The sequence below is a fragment of the Choloepus didactylus genome, chromosome 8, assembly GCF_015220235.1.
Source record: "Choloepus didactylus isolate mChoDid1 chromosome 8, mChoDid1.pri, whole genome shotgun sequence".
Lineage (NCBI taxonomy): Eukaryota > Metazoa > Chordata > Mammalia > Pilosa > Megalonychidae > Choloepus > Choloepus didactylus.
This window is the reverse complement of record NC_051314.1, coordinates 22140647-22156746: the sequence shown is the minus strand read 5'-3', so window position 1 is coordinate 22156746 and position 16100 is coordinate 22140647. Positions and strand designations below refer to the sequence as shown.

The window sequence follows — 16100 nt, the reverse complement described above, 5'->3', positions numbered from 1 at the left end:
TTTGTTTGTTTATTTTTAACTAATTTGTATTGGACCAATAGTTTTATGAAATACAATAAAAAATGAACTATTAAAAGAAATAATCATATCCTTGGATGTCACAGCAAAGTCAAATTACTATAAAAGTTTCTAAATGTAAAGTCTCAGTTTTTTTGTACCTATACTCAATTTATGTACCTATCTCACTGTGGTCCAGTAACAGTTTGTGATCTGGCACCAGTCCACAGACAATACTTGTGAGTAGCACTTATCTAGAAAGTGTTTCCTAATAACCTCTATTAGGTTGCCAGGGTTCAGTAGATTAACTATAATGTCAGTCTTCTAAGCAAAGACATTTGCCTATATGTACATAAATTAGCTTTTAATTTATTTTTAGAAATCATCTCTTAAGATAGTCTATGTATCATGATAGATCAATTGAAGGCACACGTTTTTATAGCATATTTTGCTTGTTTCATAGCTAAAGCTAAAGCTGATCCTAGTTTTACCAATTCATAATGAAAAGCCTACCATTTTGGAGTTTGGAAAAAGGTTGCCTTAGAGGGAATTTAGTCTAAAGATGAAGAAATAGGCCTAATAAAGTGAAATTCTCAAAATCATAGTTACTAAATGGTAGACAGCTATGGTACAGTCATTGACATTGAGTGGAAATTACATTGGAGTCAGATGATCTGTATTGAATTCTGGCCTTCCACTTCCTAGCTAAGTGTTCTTAGGCAATCATTTAACTTCCCTAAGAATCACATAGTACATGCTCAATAAGCATTTCTTAGGTTGAAGAACATATATGAAAGTATTTTATGAACTGTAGAGCGCATAAGCAAAAAATATTACGATAGTTATTAAAATTGTGAAGCCATTCCTTCTAATGGTAAGCCCACTGCTTTTTCTGGATTCTTTTGCATTCCATACTAGAGACTTGTTGAGGACAGGAAGCATATTTAATACTGCACCCATTTTAAATTATGTTTATGAGGACTCTGTAGCAATGTGGGTAAATGCTTATGTTACAATGTTAAGTGAAAAAGTCAGGAAACACAATTATATATATATATATTATGATTATAACGATATATCAAAGTAGTGTATGTTACTAAAAATCAAGTAGATTTAAGGATAAGCCCTTCTTTTGTACACTGTATATAGAAAATATGGGATTGTATAATTAAGAACATTTTTCCTATTTTCTTTAATAGTCTTACTAATTTTATATTTTAAAAAACATATATGTATGTAATTTAAACTTCAGAAGAAAGAACTTTATATGAAGACAATTTCTGGAGCTTATATGAAAGGACTCGTATTCTTCTACCAGTACAATCACAAGAATAGCCTTTACTACTCCTCTTTTTCCTTCTTAGAAAGGGAAGTGTCGACACATTAATAGACTTCTACTAATGCTTGAGATTCAGGGGGATTTCTTAATTATTTGCATACTTATTGTGTGCTGGTTGCCGTGTTTAAGGGCTGCAAGGATTATGAAGAATAAAACATAATAAAATTCGTCATTCAAAGTGTGTGTATATGTCACTGTCTATTTCATAACATATATGTGAGATACAGATGATATAGGTGAGCTATAGGTGAAATAGTTCCACTTTACAGATTGGAAACTGAGGTTTAGAGAAGTTAAGTAATGCATCTAAATCACACGACCAGTAAGTGGCAAAAAGCCAGGTATTAAACCCAGGTCTTTCTGTCTCAAAAGCCACAATACATTTTCTTCTCTTATAAAAATGGTCTCCTTTTTGCCTTCAGAAAGCTTTTGGTAGGGAAGACAAACTCTTAAAAAGAAAACTAACGGGAAGAATGTGCTAAACACCATTCAGTGCTTTGAATACCTTGGAGAGGGAGATGCTAGGGGCTGAAGTGGTTAGCGAAGACTTTATGTCGAAAGTGGATTTTAAGTTTAGCCCAGGAGAATGGTTAAAACTTAAATAAGCAAAGAGGCAAAAGTGCTGATAAATGTAAAGGGGAGGCGGTAAGAAAGCAAAAGAGCTCAGGGAGAGAGAGTTTGGAAAGGAATGTAGCTAGAGAGGAGGGTTTGATAAGGGAATAGTATGAAATAGTATGAAAGAAAACTCAAAAAGCAGGTTGGAGAATCTTAAATGCCAAGCTGAGGATTTTGAGACTATAATAGATAACAATACATAGCCTGTACTGAACACTTACCACATGCTACACTATACATGTATACATGTGTGCTCTCTTTAATTCTTACAGTAAATGAGGCCCGGAGAGGCTAAGTAACCTGCCAAAGTTACACCATTAATAAGTAGAAGAGCCAGGGCAATTTTAATCCAGAACCTTCAACTCTTAATCACCACACTGTTCTGGTTATAGAGTCTATGGCAGGTTTAACAAGTTTCAAGCCCAGGACCACTGACTTTAAGCAGGTAGTATGCTTAACACATATCACGTTCAGAGAACTGGGAGTTAATTTGGAACACCTGGAAAGAAAGTTGCCAGGGGGGTACGGGGGTGGTGTGCGGTTTGTTACATGAACACTATGGGAAAAGGAGCACTGGGCTCATTTCGGCTGCCTTCTGTGGGCAAAGGGGAGCTATAGTAGGTGTTTGAGGAGAGCAGGGCGTGCTTTAGGAAGCATAAAATCAACTAAAAAGTAGCTGTAGCACAAAAAAATACTTTAGGGCAAAATAAAGGCAAAATTCAAGAACATCTTTGAAACATGGAATACAGCCCATGGACTCAGTAAATCGAGAGGAGTCATAAAAAATGTTACCTCTTCAAACCCTTGCTTGGCATACATACACAAAATTTTTTTTGATCCATCCAAATGTGGTACACAATTCATTAATTTGTTCTTTATAATATTCTGAGTAGAAATGATTATATTGAGTAAAGCAGTGAGTGTATCTTTGCCTGAAATTGTAATATTAAATATTGTTTCTTTTATTGTATTTTAAAGTGTGTATTTGATTTTTTAAAAAGTTGTAGTGCCATAATAAATAAATAAATAAATAAATAAAGGAGTCATTTTCCAAAAATGATGTTATTTTTCAAGAGCCTTTACAGCAAAAGCTACCTATCGTTCATTAGGTGAGATCTATAATGAGAGATGGCATGTTGGAGAACAGCTATAATTGAAAATTGTGCTTTAAAACTAGAATTCTTATCATTGGTTGCTGGGTGATCTCCTGCAAGCTTTTAGATGAGGAATTTTAAACTGTAAATTTTGTAGGTATTTCTAATCTCTTTTATGCAGTCATCTTATATCCCGGAGTTGCGAAGTTTATTTCATTTACAGGCTTGACTATTTCAATTTATATCCATGCTCTCTTGTTTTTCTTTCTTGACTCTGAAGGTAGAGGAAGCAAGAGGCCATATTGCCCATAAGTATTTTGGATTTCATTCTTATTGTTGTTGGTTTTGATTTCAAAAGGAAGGAGGTAAAGATCTCTGTGTGTTATTAGATATGTTGAACTCTAAATCCAAATTTTATATATATATATAATATATATTACATATTTCTTAAATAAGAAGGTAGATTATTTCTTCTTGAGTAAAAACAAAAAAAAAAGTATGAGAATTAAAGGTGATCTAACTTCATCCCCAGGAATATACCAAATATGAAGTAGTATGTAGAACATTTTGTGTTTTTGTTTTGTTTGTTTTTTATTTTTGCCTTGGGTGTAAAATATATGAGATTGGAGAAAATTTTCCCTGCTTTACATATTTTTAATAACAGACACATATACTTTACCACCTTTGGGAATGCATCCCCAAATTGCATTCATTTAAACAAAATGGTTTAATGATGATATAAAAACATTAAAAGAAAGTAGCTTCTAGTTATCATGTATGGAAGACATAGAGTTGACATTGTTATGGAATTTTTTTACCTTGTCAGGTACAGTTTCTTCCCACCTCCATGTAGAAGACACAGAACATTTTAAATTAGCATTTTCTTAGCTATATGACTAGGATGTACTGAGACGGTGCACATAGCCTGGGATTTCTGCAAGATCGTAGTGATTGGCCCAGAGGTAGCCTCGTTTTAAAGAGTTAGTCTGATGATAGATTAATAGAAACTTTTAAAAATCTTTCATTGGTCATAGTTCTTGTCATTGTTGTTTTAAAATAAAATGTAGCAGAACACAAAAATGGTCAGCAGTAGAATGGTTATGTCTGTTTGTTCCAAATATAAAGTATGAGCTTGAGAGACTCAGACCTGCATTTTATAGAGAAGAAAGCTGATGTTGAATTTTGAGGGAATGAACAGTGATTCTTGAATTTGACAATGGTAGAAATAATTACACCTTTCAATCCTGAAAGAACAGTTTTTGATATAATGGCACCAAGATTTGGAATCAGAACTGCTGCATATACTTGTATAATTGTGCCCTGCACCAAGAAAACAAAGAGGAGCTAAGATCCTGTCTACACCCTGAGCTTCCCAAGACATGTGTCCCAGCACAGGCTGCCAAGAAGGGGGACACTTTTAGTAATTTGTCTCCGTAGAAAGAATACCTTTTTGCAGTTTATCTGGCTGGAAGGGGCACATTTTTGTAATCAGCTCAAAGGCATCTAATATTCTAGCTGAGCCCTGTTTGGAGCCCACCACTTGGAATAATTTTTTAGCTGTTTTGTCAACAAAAGATCTTCTCTGGGGCCATTTCATTTAATTAAAAGTTATTAGATTTCCAGGCCCCATATACAGGGCGGGCAACACCAACTACACATGCAAGCTTGGTACACCAATTGGACCCCACAAGACTCACTCCCCCACTCTCCACAAAGACAAAGCAGGGGAGAACTGGCTTGAGGGGAACAGGTGGCTTGTGGACGCCACCTGCTGGTTAGTTAGAGAAAGTGTACTCCATGAAGCTGTAGATCGGACAAATTAGAGATAAGGATTTCAATTGGTCTACAAATCCTAAAAGAACCCTGTCAAGTTAAGCAAATGCCAAGAGGCCAAAAACAACAGAAAATTTTAAAGCATATGAAAAAACCAGAAGATACGGATAACCCAAGCCCAAGCACCCAAACCAAAAGATCAGAGGAGACACATAACCTGGAGCAATTAATCAAAGAACTAAAGATGAACAACAAGACCATGGCACAGGATATAAAGGACATGAAGAAGAGCGTGGCACAGGATATAAAGGACATCAAGAAGACCCTAGAAGAGCATAAAGAAGACATTGCAAGAGTAAATTAAAAAATAGATGATCTTATGGAAATTAAAGAAACTGTTGACCAAATTAAAAAGATTTTGGATACTCATAGTACAAGACTAGAGGAAGTTGAACAATGAATCAGTGACCTGGAAGATGACAGAATGGAAAATGAAAGAACAAAAGAAAGAATGAGGAAAAAAATTAAAAAAAATCGAAATGGACCTCAGGGATATGATAGATGATATAAAACGTACAAATATAAGACTCATTGGTGTTCCAGAAGGGGAAGAGAAGGGTAAAGGTCTAGGAAGAGTATTCAAAGAAATTGTTGGGGAAGACTTCCCAAATCTTCTAAACACCAAAAATACATAAATCATAAATGCCCAGCAAACTCCAAATAGAATAAATCCAAATAAACCAACTCTGAGACATATTCTGATCACACTGTCAAATATGGAAGAGAAGGAGCAAGTTCTGAAAGCAGCAAGAGAAAAGCAATTCACCACGTACAAAGGAAACAGCATAAGACTAAGTAGTGACTACTTAGCAGCCACCATGGAGGCGAGAAGGCAGTGGCATGACATATTTAAGATTCTGAGTGAGAAACATTTCCAACCAAGAATACTTTATCCAGCAAAGCTCTCCTTCAGATTTGAGGGAGAGCTTAAGTTTTTCACAGACAAACAAATGTTGAGAGAATTTGCTAACAAGAGACCTGCCCTACTGGAGATACTAAAGGGAGCCCTACAGACAGAGAAACAAAGAAAGGAGAGAGAGACATGGAGAAAGGTTCTAAAGAGATTCAGTATGGGTACACTAAAGGATATAAATAGAGAGAGGGAAAAAATACATATGACAAACATAAACCAAAGGATGAGATGGCTGATTCAAGAAATGCCTTCACGTTTATAACGTTGAATGTAGATGGATTAAACTCCCCAATTAAAAGATATAGATTCGCAGAATGGATCAAAAAAAAATGAACCATCAATATGTTGCATACAAGAGACTCATCTTAAACACAGGGACACAAAGAAATTGAAAGTGAAAGGATGGAAAAAGATATTTCATGCAAGCTACAGCCAAAAGAAAGCAGGTATAGCAATATTAATCTCAGATAAAATAGACTTTAAATGCAAGGATGTTATGAGAGACAAGGCCACTGCATACTAATAAAAGGGGCAATTCAACAAAAAGAAATAATAATCATAAATGTTTATGCACCCAATAAATGTGCCACAAAATACATGAGAGAAACACTCACAAAACTAAAGGAAGCAATTGATGTTTCCACAATAATTGTGGGAGACTTCAACACATCACTCTCTCCTATAGATAGATCAACCAGACAGAAGACCAATAAGGAAATTGAAAACCTAAACAATCTGATAAATGAATTGGATTTAACAGACATATATAGAACATTACATCCCAAATCACCAGGATACACATTCTTCTCTAGTGCTCACAGAACTTTCTCCAGAATAGATCATATGCTGGGACATAAAACAAGCCTCAATAAATTTCAAAAAATTGAAATTATACAAAGCACATTCTCTGACCACAATGGAATACAATTAGAATTCAATAACCATCAGAGACTTAGAAAATTCACAAATACCTTGAGGTTAAACAACACGCTCCTAAACAATCAGTGGGTTAAAGAAGAAATAGCAAGAGAAATTGCTAAATATATAGAGATGAATGAAAATGGGAGCACAACATACCAAAACCTATGGGATGCAGGAAAAGCAGTACTGAGGGGGAAATTTATAGCACTAAACGCATATATTAAAAAGGAGGAAGGAGCCAAAATCAAAGAACTAATGGATCAACAGAAAAAGCTAGAAAATGAACAGCAAATCAAAGCTAAACCAAGTAGAAGAAAAGAAATAACAAGGATTAAAGCAGAAATAAATGACATAGAGAACAAAAAAACAATAGAGAGGATAAATAACACCAAAAGTTGGTTCTTTGAGAAGATCAACAAGATTGACAAGCCCCTAGCTAGACTGACAAAATCAAAAAGAGAGAAGACCCATATAAACAAAATAATGAATGAGAAAGGTGACATTACTGCAGATCCCGAAGAAATTAAAAAAATTTTAAGAGGATACTATGAGCAACTGTATGCCAACAAACAGGATAATGTAGAGGAAATGGACAATTTCCTGGAAACATATGAACAACGTAGACTGACCAGAGAAGAAACAGAAGACCTCAACCAACCAATCACAATCAAAGAGATCCAATCAGTCATCAAAAAGCTTCCCAAAAGTAAATGCCCAGAGCCAGATGGCTTCACAGGAGAATTCTATCAAACTTTCCGAAAAGAACTGACATCAATCTTACTTAAACTCTTTCAAAACATCGAAGAAAATGGAACACTGCCTAACTCATTTTATGAAGCTAACATCAATCTAATACCAAAACCAGGCAAAGATGCTACAAAAGAGGAAAACTACCGGCCAGTCTCCCTAATGAATATAGATGCAGAAATCCTCAACAAAATACTTGCAAATCAAATCCACAGACACGTTAAAAAAATCATACACCATGACCAAGTGGGGTTCATTCCAGGCATGCAAGGATGGTTCAACATAAGAAAATCAATCAATGTATTACAACACATTAACAAATCAAAAGAGAAAAATCAAGTGATCATCTCAACAGATGCTGAAAAAGCATTTGACAAAATGCAACATCCCTTTTTGATAAAAACACTTCAAAAGGTAGGAATTGAAGGAAACTTCCTCAATATTATAAAGAGCATATATGAAAAATCCACAGCCAGCATAGTACTCAATGGTGAGAGACCGAAGGCCTTCACTCTAGGATGAGGAACAAGACAAGGATGCCCGCTATCGCCACTGTTACTTAACATTGTGCTGGAAGTACTAGCTAGGGCAATCTGGCAAGACAAAGAAATAAAAGGCATCCGAATTGGAAAGAAAGAAGTAAAAGTGTCATTGTTTGGAGATGATATGATCTTATATCTGGAAAACCCAGAGAAATCGACAGTACAGCTACTAGAGCTAATAAACAAATTTAGCAAAGTAGCGGGATACAAGATTAATACACATAAGTCAGTAATGTTTCTATATGCTAGAAATGAGCAAACTGATGAGACACTCAAGAAAAAGATACCATTTTCAATAGCAACTAAAAAAAATCATGTACTTAGGAATAAACTTAACCAAAGATGTAAAAGACCTATACAAAGAAAACTACATAACTCTACTAAAAGAAATAGAAAGGGACCTTAAAAGATGGAAAAATATTCCATCTTCATGGATAGGAAGGCTAAATGTCATTAAGATGTCAACTCTACCCAAACTCATCTACAGATTCAATGCAATCCCAATCAAAATTCCAACAACCTACTTTGCAGACTTGGAAAAACTGGTAATCAAATTTATTTGGAAAGGGAAGATGCCTCAAATTGCTAAAGACACTCTAAAAAAGAAAAATGAAGTGGGAGAACTTACACTCCCTGACTTTGAAGCTTATTATAAAGCGGCAGTTGTCAAAACAGCATGCTACTGGCAGAAAGATAGACATATTGATCAATGGAATCGAATTGAGAATTCGGAGATAGACCCCCAGATCTATGGCCGACTGATTTTTGATAACACCCCCAAAGTCACTGAACAGGGTCATAACAGTCTTTTCAACAAATGGGGCTGGGAGAGTTGGATATCCATATCTAAAAGAATGAAAGAGGACCCCTCCCTCAGACCCTACACAAAAATTAACTCAAAATGGATCAAAGATCTCAATATAAAAGAAAGTACCATAAAACTCCTAGAAGATAATGTAGGGAAATCTTCAAGATCTTGTATTAGGCAGCCAGTTCCTAGACTTTACACCGAAAGCACAAGCAACAAAAGAAAAAGTAGATAAATGGGAACTCCTCAAGCTTAAAAGTTTCTGTACCTCAAAGGAATTTGTCAGAAAGGAAAAGAGGCAGGCAACTGATTGGGAAAAAATTTTTGGAAACCATGTATCTGAGAAAAGACTGATATCTTGCATATATGAAGAAATCCTACAACTCAATGATGATAGTACAGACAACCCAATTATAAAATGGGCAAAAGATATGAAAAGACAGTTATCTGAAGAGGAAATACAAATGGCCAAGAAACACATGAAAAAATGTTCAGCTTCACTAGCTATTAGAGAGATGCAAGTTAAGACCACAACGAGATACCATCTCACACCAATTAGAATGGCTGCCATTAAACAAACAGGAAACTATAAATGCTGGAGGGGATGTGGAGAAATTGGAACTCTTATTCATTGTTGGTGGGACTGTATAATGGTTCAGCCACTTTGGAAGTCAGTCTGGCACTTCCTTAGAAAACTCGGTATAGAGTTACCATTCGATCCAGCGATTGCACTTCTCGGTATATACCCGGAAGATCAGAAAGCAGTGACACGAACAGATATCTGCACGCCAATGTTCATAGCAGCATTATTCACAATTGCCAAGAGACGGAAACAACCCAAATGTCCTTCAACAGATGAGTGGATAAATAAAATGTGGTATATACACACGATGGAATGCTACGCGACATTAAGAAGGAATGATGTCGTGAAACATATGACAACATGGATGAACCTTGAAGACATTAATGCTGAGCGAAATCAGCCAGGCACAAAAAGAGAAATATTATATGCTACCGCTAATGTGAACATTGAAAAATGTAAAACAAATGGTTTATAATGTAGAATGTAGGGGAACTAGCAATAGAGAGCAATTAAGGAAGGGGGAACGATAATCCAATAAGAACAGATAAGCTATCATGGGTAAATTTAACATTCTGGGAATGCCCAGGAATGACTATGATCTGTTAATTTCTGATGGGTGTAGAAGGAACAAGTTCACAGAAATGTTGCTATATTAGGTTACTTTCTTGGGGTAGAGTAGGAACATGTTGGAAGTAAAGTAGTTATCTTAGGTGAGTTGTCTTTTCTTACTCCCTTGTTATGGTCTTTTGAAATGTTCTTTTACTGTACGTTTTTTTAATTTTTTTAATTTTTTTTTATTTTTTATACAGTTGATTTAAAAAAAAGTTAATTAAAAAAAAAAAAAGGAAAAAATATGCAGAGCCCCCTTGAGGAGCTGGTGGAGAATGCAGGGGTATTGGCCTGCCCCACCTCGATGGTTGCTAATGTGCTCACAGACATAGGGGACTGCTGGTTTGATGGGTTGAGCTCTCTACCACAGGACTTGTCGTTGGGAAGACTGTTGCTGCAAAGGAGAGGCTAGGCCTCCCTACAATTGCACCTAAGAGCCTCCTGCCAAATGCTTCTTTGTTGCTCAGATGTGGCCCTCTCTCTCTAGCTAAGCCAACTTGGCAGGTGAAATCACTGCCCTCCTTCCTATGTGGGATCAGACACCCAGCGGAGTGAGTCTCCCTGGCAACGTGGAATATGACTCCCGGGAGGAATGTAGACCCAGCATCATGGGATGGAGAAAATCTTCTTGACCAAAAGGGGGAAATGAAAGGAAATGAAATAAGCTTCAGTGGCAGAGAGATTCCAAAAGGAGCCGAGAGGTCACTCTGGTGGGCACTCTTACACACAATATAGACCACCCTTTTTAGGTTCTAATGAATTGGGATAGCTGGCAGTAGATACCTGAAACTGTCAAACTACAACCCAGAACCCATGAATCTTGAAGACGATTGTATAGAAATGTAGCTTATAAGGGGCGACAATGGGATTGGGAAAGCCATATGGACCACACTCCCCTTTGTCTAGTTTATGGATGGATGAGTAGAAAAATGGGGGAAGGAAACAAACAAACAAAAAAAGGCATCTAGTGTTCTTTTTTACTTTAATTGCTCTTTTTCACTTTAGTTATTATTCTTGTTATTTTTGTGTGTGTGGTAATGAAGGTGTCAGGGATTGATTTTGGTGATGAATGCACAACCATGTAATGGTACAGTGAACAATCAAATGTACGATTTGTTTTGTATGACTGCATGGTATGTGAATATATCTCAATAAAATGAATATTTAAAAAAAATAAGCAAAAGATTAGAAAGCAATATGAAAATGAGGTTTGGCCTCATTATTGAAAAATAAGTAAATTGGACTTATATAAATTAAAGCAGGTTATTATTATTTTATTTTATATATAATATATGTCTGATTTATGGCTAATCATGTGTGTCTGTTTTGTGATGCAAGCTTTATTATGTATTAAATTCCTATTTATGTTAAAATAAATAAATATTGACAAAAAAAAGTTATTAGATCTCAGCTAAAGAGGGTTCTAGAGTTTATAAAACATGGGATTATTTTCATAGAACTATATATTCAGAAGAAATAATACCAAATAGAACCAAAACCCAGCAAAATGCTTATTTCTTTAAGTCTTTTTATAAAAGCTGTACTGTGGGCAATTGTAAACAAATTGTTGAGGCATTAATCTTTACTTCTAGGGAGGAAACAGGTATGATTAAGACTGATTTGCCCTCCATCCTATATTATGTGTAGTCAGATGTTAAAACTCATTGAAAACAAAGCCGTATAAGACATTTAAAACTTGTCAGTTTAAAAGAGAACAATGGTTTTATAGAAAGAACTTGGGGCTAGGAGTTAGGAAACCCATATGCTAGTTATTATGCCATGAATTCACTTTGCCCAGCACGAGTAACTTAACCTCTCTGGCCCTCAATTCCCATATCTGTGAAGTGAAAGCAGTGTACCAAAGGTCTCTTTCTGTTCTGACATTCTGTAATTAATATTCTGATATTCTGTAATTAATATTCTGTAATTAAAAAAATAAAAACCTTTTCCAACCAGATCCTTAACTACTATTAAATATATTGTTAGAGAAACATTCTGTTTTAAATCATTTGAACCAAATAATGATTTTTGCATACTTGTTCCTGTTTTTCAGAGACTCTGTGAAGGCATATTTAAAGTCCTTGTAAAGGACATCCCAACAACGTGTCAAGTGTCCTGCCTGGAAGTTCTCCGCATTCTCTCCAGAGACAAAAAGATTTTAGTTCCTGTAACAACCAAGGAAAACATGCAGATACTGCTGCGACTAGCCAAGCTTAATGAATCGGATGATTCTTTGGAGAAGGTGTCAGAGTTCCCGGTTATTGTGGAGTCATTAAAATGTCTGTGTAACATAGTGTTCAACAGTCAGATGGCACAGCAGCTCAGCCTGGAACTTAACCTTGCTGCAAAACTCTGTAATCTCTTGAGAAAGTGCAAGGACCGAAAGTTTATCAATGACATTAAGTGCTTTGACTTGCGCTTGCTCTTCCTCCTGTCACTTTTGCACACCGACATCAGGTCACAACTGCGCTATGAGCTCCAAGGACTACCGCTGCTAACTCAGATCTTGGAAAGTGCCTTTAGCATCAAGTGGACCGATGAGTATGAATCGGCCATAGACCACAATGGACCTCCTCTCTCACCTCAGGAGACAGACTGTGCCATCGAGGCCCTCAAAGCTCTCTTCAATGTGACAGTAGATAGTTGGAAGGTGCATAAAGAGGTAAGGTTGAGAAGGGTGTTCTTATCTATCTGGAATTTAATTGTTCTGGGGCATCCCTAGAGCTGCCTGCAAGGGAGAAGTGGTAAATTGGGAAGTAGAAAAAGTAGTTTCCACTTCCCCCTACTCATCAGTCGTGTGACCCAGAATATGTTTCTTAACCCTCATGAGTCTTATTCTTTCCATCTATGAAACACCCATCAAAAGAAAAGGATGAAGATGCACTACTGTTTTGTAAGATGCCTAATGTAGTTTGCTGAGATATGCTATCACTTGTCTCTTTTTTAAGAGTGGCTCTTTCAGGATCAAGGTTTAAATTAAGAGTCAAAGGGAAACAAAATAATGTGGTTTAGAAGTTTATAGGCATTTTCAATGGCTGCCATCTTAAGGAAAAGTTAAGATAAATCAAGCCAGTTGAAGCTGATCAATAAGAACTGATATTTGCTCAGAAGAATAGAAGATGCTATGTGTATCACCTGTCATCTCAGTCTTCAAGGGTATTACTTTATAGGGTTAGATAACTGCCATAGGTATCCATGCTTGTACATAGTCTTAGAAAACAAGCATAATTACTCCCAGAGTGTGGGAATAGTTATTTTAAGTCAACCATCTGACTTTTAATTAGAACTTAAGATCCCTTTCTCTGGCTTGGACCTTGTAGCAACCCAAAGTGAGGTAGATTTGATAGCGTATATTTGAGTACTCACAAAAAAAAAATGATAGAAATTCAATTTAAGAAAGTCAACAATTTTAAAAAAGTATACATAAACTCTTTTCCTTGCTTCTAAAATCTTAATGTTTCACATTTTCCCTTATTTACCTTAAATACTGGTAAAATTTAGCTCCTGCCTTAAAAAAATAAAATAAAATAAAAAAGAGATATTTTGGTACCAAAGTAAATTATCTCTTCTGACAATTGCCTTTAGGACTTAGACTAACATTTTGCTCTGTCCATTTGAAGCAGTTCTCACCCATGAATAAGATCTGTTTTTGCCAGCAGCCTACTTTAAAAGGATTATCTCAGTGTGATGCTTTTACTAGGAGTATGCAGGCATCTGAGTTTTAAACTGCAACTAGGTCTGTATTTTGAAACTAAATATTTGAAGATCAGTCCTAACAGCTGTTTTAGATGACTGTAGTATGGTCAGTTTTTCCTGGGACTTGGCAGGAAAGATGTGAAAACCCCACATGCTCCATTTATGCTTTGAAACTAAATATTTGGAAGTATTTAAAATGTTATGTCTCTATGCTTATTTGGTACCTTCCATGGTTATTTTTCTTACACTGTTTGTTTTGCTGTTTTTAAGTTCCCCATTTAGTGGCAAGAAATCCTCTGAGACTATTGGTTTGCCATTGTTGGAGCCCATGTTATTTAAATTTTGCCCAAAATAGTAGCTCACACTGTTCAGATTCTTGACAAAAAGGGTTTATAATTCATTGACTGACTACACATCAGTACATGTATGGAATAACATAATAAATAACAATAAATTGAGATTAGCCCTCATTAGTGTGATTCAGGGGCTGGAAGATGTCATAGAAAATGTGGAAGTGGCAAATACTCTTTCATTCCATGCTACAGAATGTTTATTCTCTAAAAGATGCATGATAAATTACTCGTCCTAGAGCAGGCTCCTCATCAGTCCTGGTGCCTGTTGTAGTGAGTCATGGATCAGTTGATAACGACCATTATATAATATGCACAGTTAATGTGACTCTATGCTATTATTGAAGTTTTTAGAAATTTAAACAGTATTGAAAACAGGATCCTCACAAACTCATTTAGGCAAGAATGTCTCCATGAGTCTGGAAATTAAAATTTTAGCAAACATTTAATCATTCATTCATTTACTCATTCAATTAATATTTGTGGGCAATTGCTAGGCAATATGCTGGGCATTGTATAATATATTGGCAAATAATAGGCATAGTCTCTACCTTCATGAAACTTCAGTTTTGTAGATGACACAGGTAATAAATAACTAAACAAATATATAATTCAAATTGAGATAAGCGCTAGGAGAGAAATAGTGCAATGATTGAGAATACTTTGTATGTTCAGAGAAGACCTGTGAAGGCCTCTCCTGAGATCTGAAGACTGAGAAGGAATTAGCCATATAAAGAATGTGGGGGGGATGAGCATTTCCAAGAACTTAAACAGCATGTGAAAAGACACAGAAACCAGAACATAGAGTATTTTTAGTGAGGTAGCCACAACTTAGAATAAAGAAAATCTGTAACCAGGGCTCAGAGAAACCTGCCACAAAGAGTTCATTTACCTGGATTTCGGTATCTCCTGGACTGTCAAACAAAACACATTTATTTTACTTCTGTTGAGCATGTACCTAAAGACTTGTGAATACTTTAAAATAACCAACTAAAATAAAGGGCCTTAGAAAATGTACTGCACAGAAAAATTCAACTTTAATAAAAATAACTAACATTTTTCCTCATGAATATAATACATGCTCATTGTAGATGATCTAGGAAAAAAGGCATACAAGCAGTAAGAAAAATACCTATAAACCTACCATTCAAAGATAAGCACTAATCTCATTTTGATGCTTATCTTTCTAATCATTCTTCATTGTATAATACATAAATATAAACATATATAACATAGTCATAATTTTATAATCTTGATTATTTTTCACAGTAAATGTTCTTAAAAAAGCAGTGGTTTTCAAAATGTGTTCCTTGAAGCCATAAGGTTACAAGGAATAGCCTCTGGGCACGGGTGGGTGGGAAGATGAGTGGGCAGTGTTTCAGGTTTCCCATCCTCACTTTAAAAAGAACACCTTTGATTGTTGTTTCTCACTAAATTTAGGTTGAAACCAAGATTTATTTCATTTGGGGAGTAAAAAGGTTCTGCAACCAAAAAAAACCTTTTGACAACCACCTTCTACTGCATCATTTTTTAATGATCACTGAGTATTTCTTCATAAGGATTTATCACCTTTAACAAATGTCCTGTTTGGAGGCATTTAGAGTGTTTCCTACTTTAAATAGTGATTTGGTGAACTTTCCTGTTGTAAAATCTTTGTAGATAAATTTCTGTAATTGTTGGGTCAGAGAGTTTCAAATTTTTATGGTTTTTTGATATGTATTGCCAAATTTTTCAGAAAACTAGTGCTAATTTATACCTTTTCAGACCTTGGGTATTTCACTTTTAAAAAATCTCTGCCAATTTCATGTATGAAAAATGATATTTTATTTTAAATTACTTCTCTTAGAAGGTGGTTATTCTTTTTTCAAAGTCTAATTTTATGTTTTATCTTTGGTGAATTGATAATAGTATTTTTACTCATTTTCTAACAACATTTTGCTTTTTTCTATTCATTTGTAAGAGTTTTTATATAGCAAGAATCCTTTAGTATATAGTTTGCAGACTTTTTAATTTGTCAGTTTTTAATTTTGATAGGTTTTACTTTACTTAACTT

The 16100-nt window shown here is 35.3% G+C and overlaps 1 protein-coding gene across 1 annotated transcript in view; it reads left to right on the top strand.

Moving 5' to 3' along the window:
- Positions 1-16100, top strand: part of RIC8B (RIC8 guanine nucleotide exchange factor B) — a 151249-nt gene that overhangs the window by 56374 nt on the left and 78775 nt on the right. The window contains 1 exon segment of the mRNA XM_037846579.1: positions 12055-12663. Coding sequence (XP_037702507.1) covers positions 12055-12663 — 609 coding nt within the window.